Source organism: Falco biarmicus, chromosome 5 (assembly GCF_023638135.1).
Source record: "Falco biarmicus isolate bFalBia1 chromosome 5, bFalBia1.pri, whole genome shotgun sequence".
In the NCBI taxonomy this organism is placed as follows: domain Eukaryota; kingdom Metazoa; phylum Chordata; class Aves; order Falconiformes; family Falconidae; genus Falco; species Falco biarmicus.
Window position 1 is genome coordinate 67,469,096 of NC_079292.1, and position 20,385 is coordinate 67,489,480.

The 20,385-nt window shown below is 45.5% G+C and overlaps 1 protein-coding gene across 2 annotated transcripts in view; it reads left to right on the forward strand.

Annotated features, from left to right (window-relative positions):
* Window positions 1-17,333, forward strand: part of TMTC1 (transmembrane O-mannosyltransferase targeting cadherins 1) — a 147,157-nt gene extending 129,824 nt beyond the window's left edge. For both annotated transcript variants that reach the window (XM_056341142.1, XM_056341141.1), the window contains 8 exons: window positions 511-619; window positions 5,822-5,924; window positions 8,905-9,040; window positions 9,800-9,944; window positions 10,073-10,210; window positions 10,596-10,718; window positions 11,813-11,890; window positions 12,632-17,333. In XM_056341142.1, coding sequence (XP_056197117.1) covers window positions 511-619; window positions 5,822-5,924; window positions 8,905-9,040; window positions 9,800-9,944; window positions 10,073-10,210; window positions 10,596-10,718; window positions 11,813-11,890; window positions 12,632-12,772 — 973 coding nt within the window. In that variant the 3' untranslated portion in view covers window positions 12,773-17,333. The remainder of the gene's footprint in view (window positions 1-510; window positions 620-5,821; window positions 5,925-8,904; window positions 9,041-9,799; window positions 9,945-10,072; window positions 10,211-10,595; window positions 10,719-11,812; window positions 11,891-12,631) is intronic.
* The last annotated feature ends 3,052 nt before the right edge of the window (window positions 17,334-20,385 follow it).

A 20,385-nucleotide genomic window follows, 5' to 3' on the forward strand; every position in this document is an offset into this window, starting at 1 on the left:
ATGAATGGGGCAGAATTTGATATATTTGCCATAAAGAGAAATACTGAGTGGAGATGTATGGTAGAACTGGAGAAGTTTACAAAATCTAGTGGTTATGACTCAACAGACAGAGCATGTGGCCTGTAACCACTTGCCTGATAGCCAAAATAAAACACTTTTTGCTCTTCAGTGTGTGAGGTTGAGGAATGCACTGTTTTGGGGGTGTTTTGTCCTCACTGGGACCACTGTGTAGTGCTCAGTATGACAGTCACCAGAATAGCAGACCAAACAGCAGATTCGTTAAAGCCTGTGTCCTACCAACTCCTGAGAATAACCTATGGAAACAGTGACGGGCTGAGGAGATGCTGGGTACACACACTGTGGAGAGGAGGCATGAGTGAATCATATAGACTTTGTTGAAGAAGTCAAGCCAGGGACTTTCACATCTCTTTAAAGTAGTTAATGGGATGACCTAAATATGTGCTTAAAGCAATGTTTCTTCCTTTTTTCCCCTCTTTCGCTGTCCTGCAGGTCTCAAGGGAAGAAGGAGGAAGCTGTAATCTTACTGCGGGACTCCATTAAGTACGGCCCAGAGTTTGCAGATGCTTACTCAAGCCTGGCCTCACTGCTGGCTGAACAGGTAACAGCCATCGCTGGAGCTCTTGTGCTCTCTGCGCATGTGTATGCACTGCTGCCGCGGCCGCAACACCTCCTGCACATCCCAGCGGAGCACCCTCACCTTGCATGCATGGATGGCAGGCACGGCTCCACAGCTGTCTGCAGAGGGCTCTCAGGATGCTTCAGAAGTGACTTTTTCAGGATGGGAGGCAACTCCTTTGAAGTCAATAATTACACCCCCATGATGTGGCTCTGAATTAAATCACTGTCGTGAGTTGTGGGTAAACACCCTCCCTGCCACTCCCTGCATCTATGGCAAAGTCTTAATCCATTGCACCTTGAATGTTGTGACAGCAGAACAGGCAAGCGCTTCCCCCTCAGACTGATGCACTTACATAGATAACCTTGAGATTTCATAATAAATCACTCCAAAGCTAGGAAATCCCAGAAACAAGGTGGCCTCTGCAGCCTGAATTCTGCCCTTTGCATGCACGCATCAGGATATGGCCCTTAATTACTGTGGTAGCTGATCGCATACAGGGGGTGGGAAGGCTCACCGGCTTTATGTTGCTCTTAATGAGCAGCTGTTCAGTATTTTATTTAACCTCATTGTTCAATATGTGTCCAGGGCTTATTTACTGCGCATGGCCCAGGCTGCACTCTGGGGGCAGGATTACTCATTTCTTCTTGGGCTTGTTCCCTATGCTCATTACTCAGGGCCCTCCCTGCTCTCTGTAGTTAGATAATTTATTTCTACAAGGTCCCTGTGAGGTGAAGTATTGTCCCCACAGAGGAAAAGGGAAATTGAGGCACAAAATGCTTGAGTTCAGAAGAAGCCATGAAGCACGGGTTCCCACGCTGAGACCACCAAGCCCTGCTTTTTTCCATGCCTGCAAAAGCAGATGAGGGTTGCTGTGCTTCAGGCATTGCTCACATGGACTGCAGCCACAATCAGTGGTCCCAGTCTGAGAGCTAGGGGGGTCTGTGACGAGGTCCTCATAACTACACAGCTCCAGCACACCTTCACAAACATTTTGAAAACTGATTTTTTTCTTTCCCTGAGTTTCAGATCTAACTGCTTCATAGCTTGTGGTGCTAAAGCTTTCTTAAAAGGTTGACAAATGTAAATACATACAGAACAAAAGAGCAAAAATCTTTCACTGTTTTCCCTCAATTTGGTCAGTGAAATCTTTTCTCTGTAAGAGAAGCAGATAAATTTCAGCAAAACTATAAGCAGAGGTCTTGTTCTGATTTAGGCTTCTTTAATGAGGCACTCTGCAAAACTCACCTATGATATATGTGGATTACTGAAAGACGTGATGTTTTATTTTCCCTTTTAAGAGACTTTCAAATATTTGAATATTATCAGTATCAGCTACAGAGACCTAGAAATATAGTGTATGAATGGAAAGAAGAGCCTTGTTGAATGGGAACTGTGTTTTGAATGAGGCCGTCAATGAAGAGTCTCCTGCAAGTATAGGAAATAGGTCCTTTGCAGTAATACCTGGTTTTAATAATAATTGAAATTATTAATTAGAACAATTGATTGTAAGGTCAACAGAGTAATAAAACCAGTATAGAGTCCCAAGGCCTTCTGCCCAGAGCAAATAAATGCCATTAGTTACTCCAGCAATAATTAATCTACTCTTACGTATAGATTGTTCATCCTCTTGTGACTTGAGTAAGTAGTAGGGAAAAAAGATAATATAATTTCCTCAGAAAAGAACAATTTTCTGCAGGCTTTTAACACCTTCTCATGTTCAGCCACAGCAGATGACTACCTGATAATACTGCTCCTGCCTCACACGCTCACCCTAGGGACCACAGTAGGGGCTGTCCCACAAATACATGCTGGTACCCGTGGCTGTGGGCTGCAGAATCGCACCCTAGTGCTATGTGCTTCCTGGAGGAGTATGGGCAGAAGTTTTGGCATCTTCAGCCCAAAGGATGATGGTGGGACCCCATTTTTCAGTTTTTGGCTTTCCTCTTTAGTCCAAGCAACAGTGTCAAAAATAGCTAAAAGTTACAAACCCGCTTTTCTGTCTACTTGTGGCCCAGAGTCTGTCTCACAGCTGTAGCAGTATCTGTGATGCCAGACAGTATGCAGTAGGCTGCGTGGATAACACCTCTTTGGGGAAGGGAGCTCAAACTGGTCCCCTCTCACTGGGATGTGATAGAAAGGACCTGAAGGGCCATAAGTGGCACACTAAAATGAGATGACCATGCCCATGACAAACTGCTGCTCCTTCAGCTTTGCACTGAGGCTAAGAAGGGGGGAAATGGGTGGATGTGACTCAGTGAAAGGGTGCCAGGGTTGCCTTGGTTGGTCCTGCACAGCATGTTCCTGCTATCTTAAAGGCAATGAATCCAAAGGAGACCTTTTGGGTCCTTCTTCCTACAGCAGTAAATAATGCTTCTAAGAGGAATGTCTTATGTGCCAGGGAATTAGCCTGTAACTTGATGTAATCGCCCTTTTCTTTCCTTGATAGTTGATTCTGAAGCCAGAGCTGACACGCAAAAAAACACCACCACATTGTAGAGAACAGTTTGGCGTGTTTGTGCCTTTTATAAATGCTTGCCCTTCTTACTGCTCTTTCTGCTTGCTTTTGTAATGTGGTCACAATGTATTGTTGTTTTCCTTGTTTTCCATGATCACTGCAGTGGTGCTAACATCAGAAATCAAACATTTCTGTTCACCGTTTTCACAATGCTTCTGTAACGCTAGTTCCTCAAGCTTTACTCTGATGCACTTGAACAGCACCTTCTTCCCAGCTCTCGCTGTTTTCATCATCCATCTTGTGCTACTTGATGACTCTTTCCAGGCCCTAGTTTCTGGATTCAGGTGATTTTTTGTGTGTGTGTGTAATAATATCAGCCTACAATAAGAAAAAGAAGTTTTTTAACCTACTTAGTTGCAGAGGAGAGCCTACTCAGGCATAACCAGACTGAAAAACTGAGCCATAAAAAAAGTCTTAAAATCCCTGCAGTTCAACTGAGAGATCCTCACATGCATAATTTTTTTAATATCATAAAAATCTCATACATTTTTTAAGCCAATCTTCTGAATTTTGTGAGGTTGATTAATGTTTCATGAAGGTCTGGGAGTGGCATTATTAAGTGTTAATGAGAATCAAGCCTTGATGAACTTAGAGCATTTCTCCCTGAAGAGGAGAGGCTGTGGGGGAGAAAGCTCTGGCACAAAAAGCTGGTTCCAGCCTTCCCAATTTCTGACTGCATGTAGTGCAAACACTTTGTTAGAGAAATCATCCCAGACTTTGTGCTGAGCCTGAGGCATGCAGGGTCAGGATGTTAGGTGCCAAAAAAGCAAGGCAACTATGATAAAAAAGCAAAAAGTGCTCAATATTGGTGAGTGTGAATGTTTTGACATGGGACACTGCTAATCCAGTTTAACACAGCCCCTCCATGCTTTAAAGGTTGTGTTTATGATCAGTAAATAAAACGAAGAAAACATATGTGCACACAAAGCCACATTCCTTGGCTGAAAATTAAAATTGGAGGAAAAGAAACTAATACAGAAATCTTTGAAAATGTACTTGTTAATATCTTGGTGACACAGTTGCTTTCTCAAAAAATTGCCCTTCATTTTAGTCAATTCTGGTGATCGCTACACTTCTCCTGACCCCGCAGGATAATGATGTCAAATTTACATAAATATATCCAAAATGTCCAAACTTAAGCACTTTTAAAAAATGTGTTTCTGTGTTTTATCACACACTGTCTTTTCTGCTGGCTGACCTTTATCATGTAAATGTGAAAGTACTTAACCATGGCAAACCATGTGCTTTCATCAAGTCATACTCTTCCAATGCAATTAATTCCAGCTCTCCAGTTCTGAAATAGGAGGTGAGAAAGGAGTCCACACATTTAAGCAGCTACGTAGCAAAAGCTGCCATCAGGTACACTCTTTAAATCCAGAGAAAGCCATGAAGGCTCCAGGATTTGCAGGGCTTGAGAAGAGAGTCCATAGTTGGGAATGGACCGACCTCTTATTTCAACATGGATTCAGCTCCCAATCAGGAGGTCTGCCTTGGTGGCCTGAGGCCTTCCTCAGTGGAGACCTGGATGGCTGATTTCACTTGGAAGCGTCATCAGGAGGCTGTGGAGTTTGTCACTGTAGGGCTATGCCGCTCCACAGAAGCAGAAGAATTGAAAAAAGTGTCTTTGGTGCTGGAAGCTTGCCTGACACCCCTCTGCACCATACTTGTCTCTGCTGTAATATGTATATATCCCATAAATACACCCAACAGCAAAGCTCTGAGGTTAGAGGAGGAGGAAGGCTGTGATAACCCACGCTAGCAAGCATGTGGGCAGTGGGAACACACTGGCTGGCCAGAAAGAAATGGAAACCTTATTAAGTTGCTATTTGATCCAAATGAGACACTTTATTTTCCTTTCAGGACTGAGCTGCTGGTAGCTGAGGCTAGACAGAGTCCAGCTAGTGGGACACTTTCTGTAGGCAGCGTTCCCCCAAAAAAGATCACTATTTTCCAGAAATGTTCAGCACCAACAGACCTCTATGAAATACAAAGGCTCAGTGCATCTGGGAATGAGCACATTGGTACATCCTGTCAGTCCCAGTGAGCTACATCTCATGTGTTGGCAACTCCTGGTTTTAGTTTGAATCTGTCAGATTTCCCCCACTCTTTCATTGCCCTCCATCCTCATCCAGCTTCCTTCAACCCCCTGCATGAGCTCCCCGTCCCCCAGATACCACACACACCAAGCTTTCATTCCTTGTATTTTCCCTACTGCGTAAGGAACAAACAGCAAAGCTCCAGAGGGAAAAAAGTTAGCCAGTGAGATGCTTGTTAAACAAATAAATTAGAATATATCAGCTCCCAGATGACAGATATTTCTCAACAGAACCGACACAACCCCTGTCACTGTGTGTTTCCTGGATGGGTGCATGCTCAGCTGGGACTCGCTGACATTGCACAGAAGCCACTTTTTCCAGCTGTTATTTTTGTTTCACGGGTAGCTGCAATTGCAAATGTATGGGGGAAAGCTGTCTGAATTGCTCTAGGGTACCAGATGGCAGCTATATTGCATCCATGCCATGGGGTAAAATTTTGGTCTGCTAGACAGTGGGGTGGGCTGGCACCCTGAGCTCCCTGTGCAGCAAGGGAGTTGTCACAAAATGCAGGTGTGCAGCAAACGGTGCTGACACGCGTTCTGCCACGGCTAAGAAATCTTCTCTTTTAAGGAGCGGCTTAAGGAAGCAGAGGAGGTCTATAAGGCTGGCATAGAGAATTGTCCGGAGAGCTCCGATCTGCATAACAACTATGGTGTTTTCTTAGTTGATACTGGTAAGTGAGAAGGAGCAAGGAATTTTCTTTCTCTGCCTTATTTGCTTTGATTTGTGTTACTCAGCAGTATACATCTAAAAGGATGTCAAAAGCATCCAAATCAATAGGCGTGCCTCCACTGTAGCTTGGAAATAAATATCCCTGCTGCTGAGATGGCACAGCCTACTGAAATCTGTAATCAATGCAGGCACTGTGTGGCAGTGGCATTCAGCCTTGCTGTTTCCTTCAGTGTTTCCCACCATCTTTGCACAGCCAGTTGTCCTCTTCAATTTAAGCTGGGCAGCACCCTGACAATACTGCCATTTCTCCAGGAAAGCATGGCCACATCAAACCAAATCCCAGGCACACAAGTGGATTGTTACGGTGTTTGGAGCACTTGCAACTCTACTTGGTGACAAAGCAGCTCTTTGACTCTAAAGGTTGAGTGCCACGGCTATGAAAGCAAACATGGCTTTTAAACCACAATCATCTGTGAAAACAAAACATAAGATACTGTGGGGTAAATTGATTTCTCAGGAGCTCCGTAATGACGTACAAAGCCTTTCTTTTCTGGGCTCCTCGTTCCTATCCAACTTCCCTGGACTCGGACACTTCCTGGCATCCACATAACAACAAAAAATGCTGCTGTAATTGCTGCCTGTTATTGACAGCTTTATAAGCAAGGCCAAGTTTGACAAATGACTAGTGGAAACCAAACTACTGTCTCACTCCAGTCCCCCCCAGAACATAGGGGAGACTCAGTGATGAAATATTGCAGGCTTGAAGTGTGTGGTTGCTACCCATTCTGTCGCTTTCACACTGTGCCCAGCTCAAGTGATGCTTAGGAAGAAAGGGTAATGGTGTCCATCAGCCTGCAGTTAGCTGTCCTACCTCTGAGCTGACGCTCAGCCATCGCTTTTTTGTAGTACTTGTGTGAAATAAATATGAAGCCAAAATTCATAATCAAAAAAGGCTTCATGGCATTAATGACAGAGGTTGAGGTTCAGAATTTGTGCCCTGGCAAAAATCAAGTTTGCAAATAATAAGAATTCCTCAGTAATTTCACTCTGACATTGTACTCATCTTTGCTTGCCAACGCAGATAAACTGTCCTATTCCTGCCAAAAAATCTGGTTCAAACACAGTGCAGTGCACTTTCTATTTTTTGCACTTGTGTATTCTGCCAAAGTCAAAACTAACTTTTCCTGGTTTACTCCTACACTTCCCTACACACAAACAACAGGAAAAAAAACCACCACTGACTTTTGATACTTCAGGCATGATGTGTAAATAACCCTTCTGGAGACATGACAAGGCGTGAAGGAAGTGACTGGTAGCGAGCCCATCACAGGCTGCACTCTTCCCCGGCAGGCACAGGGAGATGCTGTAAAACACCACGCCAGTTGCAGGATTTTGTGCAACAAGCCTCCAGCAAGTATCAGCTGTGGAAAGCCATACCTCTAGATAGCTCTGCAGTGGTCATACACTCTCAATGTGTCTCCTTTGATGATGCACATCACCCCTGTGTGCTGAGCAAGGGGGGACACTGGCTGACTATAGACTGAGGTGCATGCCCAGCTGCTTCCCAAGACGTTTTGTAGATACAGTTTTCAAAAACATCTAGATGGAGGCTGCTGCTGGATGTTTTGAGAAAGTCCCACCCTGAAAGATGTCATTGGCCTTGGATGAATCTTAAGTGCTTCTAAATCTCCCTACAGATGCCCCTCCTCTGTCCTAGAAAGGAGACACCAAGAAGTATCAGTGTTAGTTTTATATTGCATAGATAGTCTCAGGAAAACCGAACTTGATCTGAACAACCATGAAAATAAAACTCACATGGCAGCGTATGTCCAGTGTCCCAGCACGTGCAAGCTGTTTTCAAGTTCTGCAGCTAGAAAAGGAATTAAATACATTGTGAAGTGATTTGGCTTAAAAAATGCCAATGCTCAAAAGCTTTGTTGGTGGACAAAGCTCTGTTGAGTATTGGTTTTCATCGGGAGATTAACTGGTCTAAAGTGTGCAAACCAATGAAATGAGCACTGGCGTTAAAAATACGATATTCACATTGCTGGAATGCTGGAACTTTATGCTGTGCTCCATTAATTTATTTAGTAGGTAGTCAGCAAGCCCTGCCTGAGGAAAGCACTGCAAGATCCTTCTTGAGGAAAGACATTTTTTAGCTAAATAAAAATATACGGTCAGAAATAGAACTTCAGGCTTTTGGGCTAGTGGTCTGGCACGTTTCTTTTTGCACAGTGTTGTATTTTGTTGTGGTGATGTCATGGACTGCAGGACCTTGCATCGGTAGACATTTTTGCACAGCGAAGCAGTGCCACCCAATGGCTCCTCTGCAACACATTGATGGTACCTACCTGCTCCAAAATAGGCACCTGGGCACCTCTGGTCTGGGATTTATTGTCCCAAGGTGGGAATTAGCTGGTCACTGGCAGCTACTCCCAGTCCTGTTGAGCAAGGCAGAAAGACTGAGCAAGGCCAGTGCGACAGGGGCGGAGGGAATAGTCTCTGTTTGGAAAAAGCTGAAAATATTTGTGGCTCTGGTGGGGTTGTGGGGAATACTGGGTGGCTTGTCCTCTGTGTCTCCATTGCCCATCTCTCCAGTGGGCCAGGGTCAAAGAATGCTCTACCAGGAGATGGTTCAGGTGGGCTCTGTCCCTAGCACAGAGGGTGCGACCACCCTGCAGTATGGTTGGAGGGTGCTTTCAGTCAGGAGTCTTCTTCTGGTGACTGTACCCTTGACCTGCAAAATCCCACCCTTAGAAAATCTATTTCTCAGGATTGTCTCTGAATATTGGAGCCTAAATCTTAGTTTGGACAGCAATTTTCCTTACACTTAATCTAAAAAGGCTGAGGCAGGATTTCTTTCTCTAAGTGGTTCTCATGCGTAGACCGATAGATGAAAGAAAACCCAGAGCATTACTGAGTGTCGAATTTGTGACAGGATTTTTCTGATTCACCAGTTTAATAGCTGCTTTCCTCTCCAGGAGCTCCAGAGCGAGCCGTGTCCCACTACAGGGAGGCCATCCGCCTGAGCCCTGCTCACCATGTGGCCATGGTGAACCTGGGCAGGCTTCACCGCTCCCTGGCACAGAACAAAGAGGCTGAGGTGTGGTACAAGCGGTAAGAATTTGGGATGGGAGACAGAAGTTTCCCTCTTCCCCTGTACAGCTTGTCTCTGCTACAGAGCCTCTGATACATGAATCTGTCAGCGCATGTTTTGGTTTTCCTCCCTTCCTTCTCCGTCCATTTGAAATCAGATTTACCTTTGCTTATTTGGCTATTTTGGGGGAGTGCTTGGAGAGGCAGCGCAGACTTAGGCAGTGTTGACTTCCCTGGACTGCCGCTTTTGGCTGGAGGATGCTCTGACAATAAAGTCAGAGCTTTCTTGGTGGCATGAGCAGGTTATTAGCACAACTCCCACCCTGCTCGAAGCTGGTCTGTGGGTGCCACAGCAGTAACAACCATAACTGCTGCACAGCCCAGCACCGAAACCTTGGTACCACCAGTAACTCCAGCCCTTCACAGCAGTGTGCCAGTAGGCAGGCTCTGACTACCAGTGTGCAACAGGGTGGACTGTTTAGGGTTTTTTGCATGCTTTTTGGCTCCCAGATTTGTGCTCACACTCCCCAGGTTCTGCCACCATCAGCCATCCCCACCCCTATGGCATGCTCACGTGCACTTTGGAGGTGGTCCTCTCCCCTTCTCAGGTGGCCAGAGGTGTTGCTGCTGTGGGCACACTCATCCCTCCTTGCGGCCTTAAGTCTGTGCTTCCCGTGATGGGATGAGCCCAGTGCAGGGCTTCACTGCTCCATCCCAGCACAAGCCACACCTCGCTCTTCTGCTTTGATCCTCACACCACCTCTTTTTCCCAAATCCCAGGGCCCTGAAGGTATCTCGGAAGGCTGAAATCCTGTCCCCGCTGGGGGCTCTGTATTACAATACGGGGCGGTATGAAGAGGCATTGCAGGTTTACAGAGAAGCGGCATCACTGCAGCCTGTGAACAAAGAGATCCGGCTGGCGCTGGTGAGTGTGGGGCAAGCTTGGCCGGGGCAGGGCCATGCAGGTGGATCACCAGCTGCTGAGTGCAGCGTCGTGTATTAAGGAGAGCTGAGCTTTTGAAGGTCATAACCCTTTACAATGTGGCTCCCTAGGCTCAGGTTTTAGCAATGATGGGGCGGACAAAGGAAGCTGAGAAGATGACGAACCATATACTCAATGAGGATGCGGAGTGTCTGGAGTGCTACCGCCTTCTGTCAGCCATCTACAGCAAGCAGGAGCACTATACCAAGGTACTGTGGCCATGGGATACCTTTGTCCCAAGGGCTCACACACAGAGCTCAGGCTGAATTTTACATTCCATCTCTCCAGAGACATGTCACATACCTTACCACACATCCAGTAGATTTATTTTTTCACTAAAACCTTTATTTAGGTACTGGGACTGAAGCTAAGCAGTATGGTTTTCTTATCACTTACTGCTCCAGCAGCTGTCAGCCCCACTGCCCATCAGCCACAGGCATTTAAAAAGCCCATTTCCACTTGTGTTAATGGTGTGGGGCAAACAAGGGAAGGAGGAAGATGAGTCTTACACTGGGAGGCCTTAGTGGCAAGGAGAGCATGAGAAGTGGAAAGGTGTGGAATACAGTAACACAGTGTTCTCTTGCTTTTTCACAGGCACTTGAAGCTATAGAAAAAGCTCTTCAGCTAAAACCAAAGGATCCAAAAGTCATATCAGAGCTCTTTTTCACTAAAGGAAACCAGCTAAGAGAACAGAATCTCCTTGACAAGGCTTTTGAGGTATGACTGGTCCAAGCCCTAGGGATAGTTCTATAGGTTAAAAGTTAGAGTGAGCTCATTGCATCTAATACGCCCTGGTGCACACACCCTGGGTGCTGGCCTTGGGATTTCAGCAGTTCAGCAGCGGTATAGCTAAAGCTGTGGGGCAGCTAAAGCTTTAACTTTGCCAGACTTCGCTGCAACTTCTTTCCTCATTCCTGTGTGGAAATACAGCTCCCTGCTCTGAGAGCTTAAGTACGAGTTGAGGTGGGGTTTTGGAGAAGCCTGGGTGTTTTCTCATTGACCAGACCCTTGTTCCATCCAGCCCCAGCCCCTCTTGCTGGTGATGGCCAACTCCAGGTAGCTCAGCTGGAAGCTTGGGGACCTGTAAGAGCCCACCTTGTTGTTATACCTCACCTCATTACCTAATGGCTGAGACGTTGACTTATCCTGTGGAGCAGGAGACTTGATAGCTCAGAAATTGTTAGCATTAAATAATAACACAGAGTATTATTGGGACAGTTGTGAATATTCTCAGTATCCCTAGAGAAGTCTAATCCCAATTTGAATCCTTTCCTGTGGTGACACCATAAAAAATGGTACTGTTTGACAGAGTTCTTGTTGCTGCTTCTCCCATGCGCAGTGGCAGAAGCAGTGGGGAGGGATAGCACTGCCCTCGGGTCCCTGTGAAACCTCCACGCAAGTGGCTGTACCGTGGTCTGCTGCCAGCTCCATATTGCAGCCTTGTAGATAAATAGTATCACAGCCCATACACGACTTGTGGTTGGCAAGCACCTGCCCAAGGAAATGCCCCTGACATGCAGGAGACCCCAGCGGTGCAGGGTGGCAGGGAGAGGTCACAGGGGTTGGTGTGGCCCTTCATAGGGTGCAGTGGGCAGGGAAAACCTGTGAGATGAGCTCAGCGGTGAAGCAGTATATTACATTGCCTCTGCTATAAAGAAACTGAATTTCAGCTTATGCATTGCATACGAGAAGGACTGAAATTCTATTTTAAATGTATTCAGGAGTGAAAACTTTCTTTCCCTTTCCCCTCCACCACTGGTTTTTTTTGAAGGGTCAGTCTCATAACCTAAAACCATTTTGTATTTATGTAGAGCTATAAACGGGCGGTGGAGCTCAACCCGGACCAAGCTCAGGCCTGGATGAATATGGGAGGCATTGAGCACATCAAGGTATGAGAGTTTCGCTTTCCCTTAAGCTGTCAAGTGCAGAGACTCAGGACAGAAAGCTAAATTTGTTTCAGACTGCCAAGAGCTGCATGTTCGTACACAATGAGTGTCCCTGACATAATTTATCTAAAAAGGAGAAAAGTCAGTCCACCCCAACTAGATTTTCCCAACCAGGTTGCATGGGAATATGTATCCTGTAATATAAAGCTTGTATTTTAAGAGGGCAGGCTTCGAGGAGCAACCTCCCATCTCTAAAGTTTTCTTGCTTCAATTGCTGACCTACTTTAGAAAAATATCACTGTGAGTCACCTTTTAAGATTCCTCTCTACCTAATTAATTTAATAAAGATGTCTAATGCAGAATACTGGCATGAAATTACAAAAATAGACAGCCCGCCCTGTGGTTGCTTATCTGTTTGAATACTTTAGCATATCATTATGATTTGGGTCTTAAGGAGTCATGTTGTGTGATATTCTCAAGCTGTCCTACCACTGAGTAAAATTTAACTCTTTTGGTACAACATAATGGAAAAATTAAAATCTACTTCTTGCCATGTGAGTTTGCTCAAATTTAGGCTAATGGCACCTGGTGATCCATTTCATAATGTAGAAGTATTCCTGTTATCTAACAGTATTAGGTTTGATAAACTCTTTTTCCTTTGTTTTATGGTCTTTGCCATTCCCAGGGAATGAACTTTTTATGTCAGGGAATGCAGATGAGATCTGTCACTCATTTTCTTTGTAGGGGAGCTACGTCACTGCCCGTGGCTACTATGAGAAAGCCTTACAGCTGGTTCCAAACAGCAAGTTGTTGAAGGAGAATCTGGCCAAACTGGATCGCTTGGAGAAACGGTTTCAGGAAGTCCAGGAGAAAGACCAAACATAGCGTTCAGTCACCAGTGAAAAGAAACCCTATGCCCCTTGGAGAAGAGTATGGTGAAAACCTATTGCTTGAAGTGATGCTGAAGGAACTTTGATAGGACTCAGAATTATGGAAGGCAAATTTTGAATGCATGCTTGTCTTTGACCAAAGTTACAGGAGACGCTTGACTCCTGTGGGACATGCTGGGGAATGAATGAAAACCTTCCTTTAATCAAGATTTATGTTTAGGTTGAACCCATTTTAATCACACCAGGAGTGTGAGTGGGACTTGTACCTTTGATATCTTGGTTATCACTGGGGAAACAATGAAGACAAAGCGCTCATCCATTGCAGCAGGGGTGAAATAGCACCTCCTGTTGCTTGACACAGTGTCACCTCGTCCATGTAAAGTACCACTGATGGGCTTCATTGCAAGTGCTGCCAGGTCCTTCTGAGCCAGGAAAGATGGTCATAACAGTCACATGAAAAGGTTTCAAGGGGTTGATGCTGAGAAAGTGGTGGCCACTTTTACAGCTCTAAATGTGACTGGAAAATTATTCTAAAGAAAGGGAAAATGGTATCTGAATATCACCCTAGCGGATGATTCTATAAGTAGGACAAATGATCCTTTGAGGGAAGATCTCACCTGAATGTTTCACTCATAAGGTAGTAATTTTGTAGTAATTCAGGTTCATGACATCAGTACTGTCAAATATCATATGGCTTTACCCTTTGCTCTCTCCCTCCAGGCCAAATAATTATTATTCTGAAAAACAATGGAAGCATCCAAAGGGAATAGGAAGCTCTAGGATTATTTGTCCTCCTGTCCAGTCCCCAGTAAAAAAACAACCAACCAATCTGATCAATATAGGAAGCAAAGTAAAGCCACAGAGAGATTAGGGAAGATTTCCTAGGCTGGAAAGGTACTAAAGAGGCTTTTTTATGGGTGTGCAGGGACAAAGCCCATTTATCATGGTGATAACACTTGACAAAACACTTTGTCAAAGTGTTCTCACCCCTCCCCCAAAAGGTATAGAAAATTACCCATAGCTGATCAGTCATAAATCTATATTTTAAATACTGGAAAGGGAAAACAAATTCTCTTCAGAATGAGGGCTTTTATTTTTGAGCTTTATTTATTTAACTTATAGTAATCAAATAATTAATATATTTTCTCTGTTTTATATGAATTGGGCAGTATCCTTCACAGCTGGCCACGTGGCTGGGCATTGTGACTTGTATTGTATGAAGTTAGAAAAAAGCAATACCACCGAGGCATGCCTGAATAACTCCCTTTCACGATGTTTCTAAAGCAAGTAGCTGCAGATCACATTTGACCATACTGTCACTGCAATACCAGCGCTTCTGCTGCTTCTACCAGGGTTTGTACCAGTTCGCAGAGTTAGTGGGATCATGCTTGGTGCCACTGCCTTTGGGTTTGGACATCAGGGTAGGTCATCAGTTTGTTCCTCTTGCAGCAAGAAACTGCTGTAAAAGTTGTTATATTTCAGCTAGGCTGTGACCAGTTCCTGCAGAAAAGCAGCCCAGGGTTTGGCGTTATTAGTAAAGGATAGTTCCGATTAGGTATGTGATGCCTTGGTACACATCTGTCAGGAAAAGCCTCTGTGGCAGTGACCCATGTGGCACGCAGGTTTAGTTGGTGCTGGCCATGGCACCTCAGCAAGCTCCAGATTTCTGGTGGCTCCACTGGCTCCATTTAAAAAGCTCGGTGTCTAGCCACTACTGGTGGTCAAATTACTGACAAATTATTAACATGACTCCAACTGCATTTGGAGCTCAGAGAGTGTCCAGACTGGTACAGATGTCTGCCCTGCCAGGGCTTGTGGACCTGCTAGAGCCATGGCTGTGTGCCCACCAAGACGAGACTGGACTTGAGAGGTAGTGGTCAAGGAGTCCAGCCAGTGCCTACAGCTGGGAGGGAGAGACCATTGCAGGGAGAAGGTGGTGACATACATTTCTGGGCTCTCTCCCTTTGAACCAGTTTCCCAAGGCAGCAGCTGGGACCAAAATAAGCAAGTCTTTTGCTGGTGTATTTTCTCTTCTCCTCTCAGCCCAAAGCACTCTGCTTTCCAGGGCCAACGGCAGGTGTGAGGTCCTGGGCCTGGACCAGCAACTCTTTGTCTTTTCACATGACTTTTATGGCTGTGGACTTGCCAACCTGACATTTCTGCAAGTCCCCAGTGCGGGTGCTCTGCTAGATGCCACGCATGGAGTAGCTTTGCACAGCCCTGGCACTGCCAGGATGGCCAGGAGGAGATGGGGTCATGCCAGCAGCATCCCATCGGATGGGGAAACTGAAGCTTAAACGCCTTTGAGAGCAGTCTTTTGCCCACCATGCATTGCAGAGTCGTAGGTGGTTCATTACTGGGGTGTTCAGAGGTACCTGGACCATAAAGCTCTGCCTCTCCCCAGGGTGAGCCTGTCTGTGGGGCAGCTTCACCGAAGCCCTGTGTGCCAAGCTGGCTGGCTGCCCATGGTACCACCCTGTGGCGGTGGCTTTGGGGGCTGGCAGAGGGCTGTTTGGTGCAGCCCCAACAGCACAAAGCCCCCTGCAGAGGAGGCAGCTCCGGAGTGCTCCAACAGCTCGCCGAGGCATGGGGGATAGGGGTGGGGGGAGGTATGTCTTATTTAAAAATGTGTATCAGCTATGAAGTTTGCCTCATAAAGATATATTAAATAAATACTATATATTCTACAGGCCCCACAACAGTGTGGCTTTAAATTGTGGCCAGTGAAACATATTTTTTCAAATATAAAGTAACTTGTATTTTTTATAGCAATGCTTTGTGAAGGGGAAGACTTGGTTCTGTGGTTTTAACTTCAGCTTAAATCTTAGTTTGTCTTTTTGGAGAGACCTGGTAGAAATGATTGGCTCATTCTTGTCCTAGAACCTGATCAAAGCCATCTTGACCTCCTAAAACCAGTGCACATGTAAAAGTATAATACAGCTTTGGGTGCTCTCCTCCCAGATCCTGGAGAAGGATTTTTGCAGCACTGTCTTACTTGCAGAATAATGAGACCACCCTCCCCGTGGGTTTGGTTGGAAGGCATGGCTTACGTTCATCCACTTACCTGAGTTAGGCAGGTAACATATCCATGGAGTTTAATCCCAGTTGAACCAGATTATGTTTATATGCTGAAAGGCCGACTCCACATTTTGGAGCTAGGATTGTGGTAGTTACGGAGAGAGGAGAGCTCAGTAATGAAACCCCGCTTTCCTGAACCAGCACTTTATACCCCATCTATGCAGGATGATGGTCTGCAAACTGGCAGCGTATTTAGAGAATGACTCAGACCGTAAGCTACCAAAGCAGTTAAACCCTTGTGAAGTTTGGAGCTGAGTCCCTGTCTCGTTGGCGTCCATGCTGAAACACTGTGTTTGTTCAGGACATTAATCTTATGAAAGGTTTATTGCAGGCGAAGAAGAAGAATGGAGTATGATATGAAATGGGTTACCTCCACCAAAACAGAACGCTATTGTGGATGATAAATCAAGGAACTTACCTTGTGATAAACTGGATATTATCTTAATTAATCATAGGAAATGTCCTCTTCCTCTAGCATTGCACAGCTTCTAAAATAATGAGTTATAAATACATTGTTTTTGTCAACTCCAGCGCTCAGCATGGTTAGCAGAGATTACAAATTAATAAATGGCTGAAGCTCTACCTGGAGGGGGAAGTTCGCGCTCTGCAAGTTGCATTGGCTAAACCTCAGTGCTCATCAATATTAGAGTGGAGAATTAACGGAAAGCTGGTTAGACAGGACTCTTGTGTACTCACTGTGCGTTTTAATCCTAAATGAAAAACTTAATAATTGTGTTGCTTTTTCCTTTCCCCATGAATAATATTTTCAGCTGATGGATTTTGTTTTGTTTTATTGCTTATTTAAAGTACAGCATTCTTTGCTTCCACTCCTTTTCCATCCCCCAGGATAAACGATGCAGTGGGGGGCATTTTCTCTCTCTCACAGACTGCTTGGACTAGATGTTCCTACAGATGTGCAGGCAACTTGTTGTGGCCAAACAGCAAGTGAATGCAGCAGTGCAAATGGCCTTCATTCCAGAGATCTCGATGAGGATGTGTGCATGCATGCACATAGGTGGAAGAAGTCTAAGTCAAAAAAATCCAAAATAAAGAGCCTAACTTGCAGGGGAAGCTGGACACCCCTAAAATTATCTAAAAACTATGAAAGCTTCTTAACAATTATAGAAACCAAGCCAGATATGGTATACAATATTTGGTGAAAGAAGATAATTTCTAATTTTAATAATTAAGCAATTTGGAATGTAGTTGTATGATCCTTTGCCCCACTTTTCCTCCAGCTCAGCGAAACAGTTGGTATATGCTTCAGTCTCGTCAGTCTGTATGTGATTAAGTTGCCCAAGTGCTCAATTTCTATCTTTCATATATATGCAATTATGCACAATCTTTGGAAAAAAATAGCCCTTAGAGGGTTTTTTCTCCAACTTTCAGTCTCTTGCAGCAGCAACAAAATGCACCATCTTGCTTTCATGTACATTTAAAACCAGCAGTAAAAAAAAAAAAAAAAAAAAAAAAAAAAAAGGGAAAAGAAAAAAAGTGCTTGGCATTCACTAGTGTTACGATGTGGCAAAGTTGCTTCAGGTAATCTCAATAATTTCGTGCAAAAGTTCATTGCCATGTTTGTAATGACTTGGTGAAAATGTTTTGTTCTGGAAAATACCCCCAGTGGTATCCTCTGTAAAAGTTATGGCTTCTACAACTGTATTACTGTAGAAATCTCTGCCTGAAGTGGATGTCACGCTGTGTGTTCCTCTCATGTGGGAGTTGTTTGCATTGCCTGTTATTCATATGGCTCTTATTTCTGTACCTAATTTCTTTTTAATCAGTTGTGCATATCTTTTAAAAAAACTCAAGAAAACAGCCCATAGATTAGAAATCTTCTAAAAATAAATTCATACTTAGCAGCAGCTGGATGTATGTCAGTGGTACAGGAATTTGCAAAGTCTTTGCTTTTTTCACTGTGGGATTTATGGCTAGATTTCACATAAAGGACTTATGCTCTAAGTCTTTGCAAAAGAAAATGTATGTAAATGTCTATTTTATATAAAAAGTAAGAAAAGAAAAGAAAGTGCCATGTCTGGTTTTATTCTCTTGGCTATGGGGTCAGCCTGTTCCTTAGGACCAACCATGAACAAGTTGTTCTGGAGGTGGAAGGGCCAAAGTTTCTTACTCCGCTTGAATTACATTTCACTGCCCAAGGAGTCCCAGTTACAGTTCATGTAGGAGCAACTATGCAGCACATGTATTTAAGTCTGGCCATAAAAAATACGGGAGCAGGCATTTTTTGGAGCCTGAGCATGAGAAAGTATGACGGCTGGTGCTTACATGGTCTTGGTGATTGAAAATGTTATACTGACATAAGCTGTTCATGTCAGGCTTTATACATCTGTCATTAATGTGTCAAACAAGTCTGCAGAGTAGAAAGAGAAAGAGCAGAAATTAAAAAGAAACTCATTTTTTTCTAATTCCCTTCTTCCTAGCTGACATTCCCAGATGCTCCTGCATGCTCCCAGGGCTTGAGTTTGCTCAGAGGATTGTGATGGTGATGAACGCCTCCACTGAAAATGGACCTGAAAGAGAACCAAAAGCCCTGAACACAAGCCATAGTGTTTCCTGCCACCTTGGTGTGTGCAAACCCCTCTGTAGCATGAAGGGACATCGCATGCTGCCTTTGAAGTCAGTCCATACAGCCTGAAGTTCTCTCAGATCCCAGCAGAAACAGGGTTTCTTTATGGAGCTTGCTACCCAACACCCACCTGCCCACATCCTCATTTGTACTGATGGAGAAATCAGATGTATGCCCAGGCCACAGCCTGGATCCTGCCCCACGCAGCAGTGTGCAGCTTTGCCCTTTGAGCAGAACAAGGAATAGAGCTCGGCGGTCCTGCCTACCTCCGCTGCCTGCAGATCCAGTTGGCCTTTGGCATTGTTACCACAGGAGAGAGGGTCTCCTGCTGCCAGCTGGCCAACAGGGCAGGCAGTGCCCCCGGGGATGGACAGCGGCCTGGCAAGCAGGGACAGCTGGGCTGCCCTCACCTCCGCCAGGGCATGCACCCCCCAGCTGCTCAGCAGCTCCCGAGGTGGGATGGAGGCGGCTGCTCTGCTGTGGGTGACACCAGGGCCCTGTGTGTCTGGAAGCACCGCAGCACCTGGGGGCTCTGCAGTTTCTGGCCCAAAACCAAAAGGCAGCTCCATGCTTCTAGTTGCTCCTGTAGTATTTGGATAGCGGCCCTCCCTGTGGAAAAGGTCAAATAATTTTCATCCTCACAGCAGCTACTTAAGCTTCTCTGTAAACCTGTGTATTGCTTCACAAATGAAATGCTGCTGGAGGTGTCCAACTCTTTTGGTGTCCTCTGGGAAGGAAGAAGCAAAGACACCACCATACCTTATAAACATGCCCCTCTGGCCAGCCTGGGTGAGGAGAGACCACAGAGCAAGGAACTTGGCTGGACTTACCATTACCTGCGCTAACCCTCCTCTGCAAAAGCAATGAGATGCAGCTCAGGTCTGGTGGCAATAGCGAGGGGGGACATTAGATCCTGCCACAGTCCCCATGGGGAGTGGGCAGCAAACTACAAATAGGAGAGCCCAGGGAGCTGGTGACCTCCTGGAGAGCCTCCAAACCCTCCTGAGTTGCAGCTCTGCAACCTCACCTGCCAAAACCGATTGACCTTTCATCAGTTAAAGGGATCTGTCGGCTGGGGGGAGGGGGTTGTTTTTCCCTGTGTGTAACAGAGCATAGCCTGGGCTCCAGCACCGGGTACTTTCCCTGGGCTGTGGTGGGAGCTAGGCTACTCTTGCTGCTGGTGTCCCTCCTTGCTCCATGTGGTGAGTCTTGTACATCTTCTACATCTCCCCAACGTAGGGGCTACAGCAGTTCATGCTGGTGTTATCTGCTCTTTTAAGCTACCAAAGCAGTGAATGTAAGCAGTCAGTTTCACAAATGGTGCCAGGGCTTGGTGTGCTTGCCCCTCATGAGTGATTTTGGGCTGCCCTTGCTGTAGCTTTGCTGGGACCACAAGCCCTTCTTACCCTCTCCATCTAGGTGCTGCTCACCACAGCCCGCCTCTTGGCTGCTGTGGCGAGCCATTCCCCATGCAGGCTGCTCACCTGCTGTGTGGTCCCTTGGCTGTGCAGTAAAGAAATAATTTGGTCCTATTGAGCTTTCTAACTGATGACCCTGGGGCATGCAGGTCAGAGAAGTGTCTAGGAGAGCAATGAATGGCAGCATGTTCTCAAAGCCTTCTTGCACATTCTCCTGCAGTGGGTAATGTTATTTACAGCTCCCTGTCTGGCTTGCTTCCATATGAAAGCTTCCTTCCTAGGGATGCTTTAGGTAAGAGAGGGAAGTAAGCACAGGTTAGGCTGCAAAGGGGGTCAAGTTGGGCAGTAGCATGGTGATCTTCATAGTGACTTGCTCCTAGTAATGAAACAAATTATAAAAAGATCTTCCCACCTGGGGCAAGAGATGGAATAACCACCTAACTGCTCTCCCTCCCACCCTACTCCAGTATGATGCTAGATCTTCTGCTGTTGCTGATGTTATTTCTCTCCCCAGCTAAGGGAGTGGTG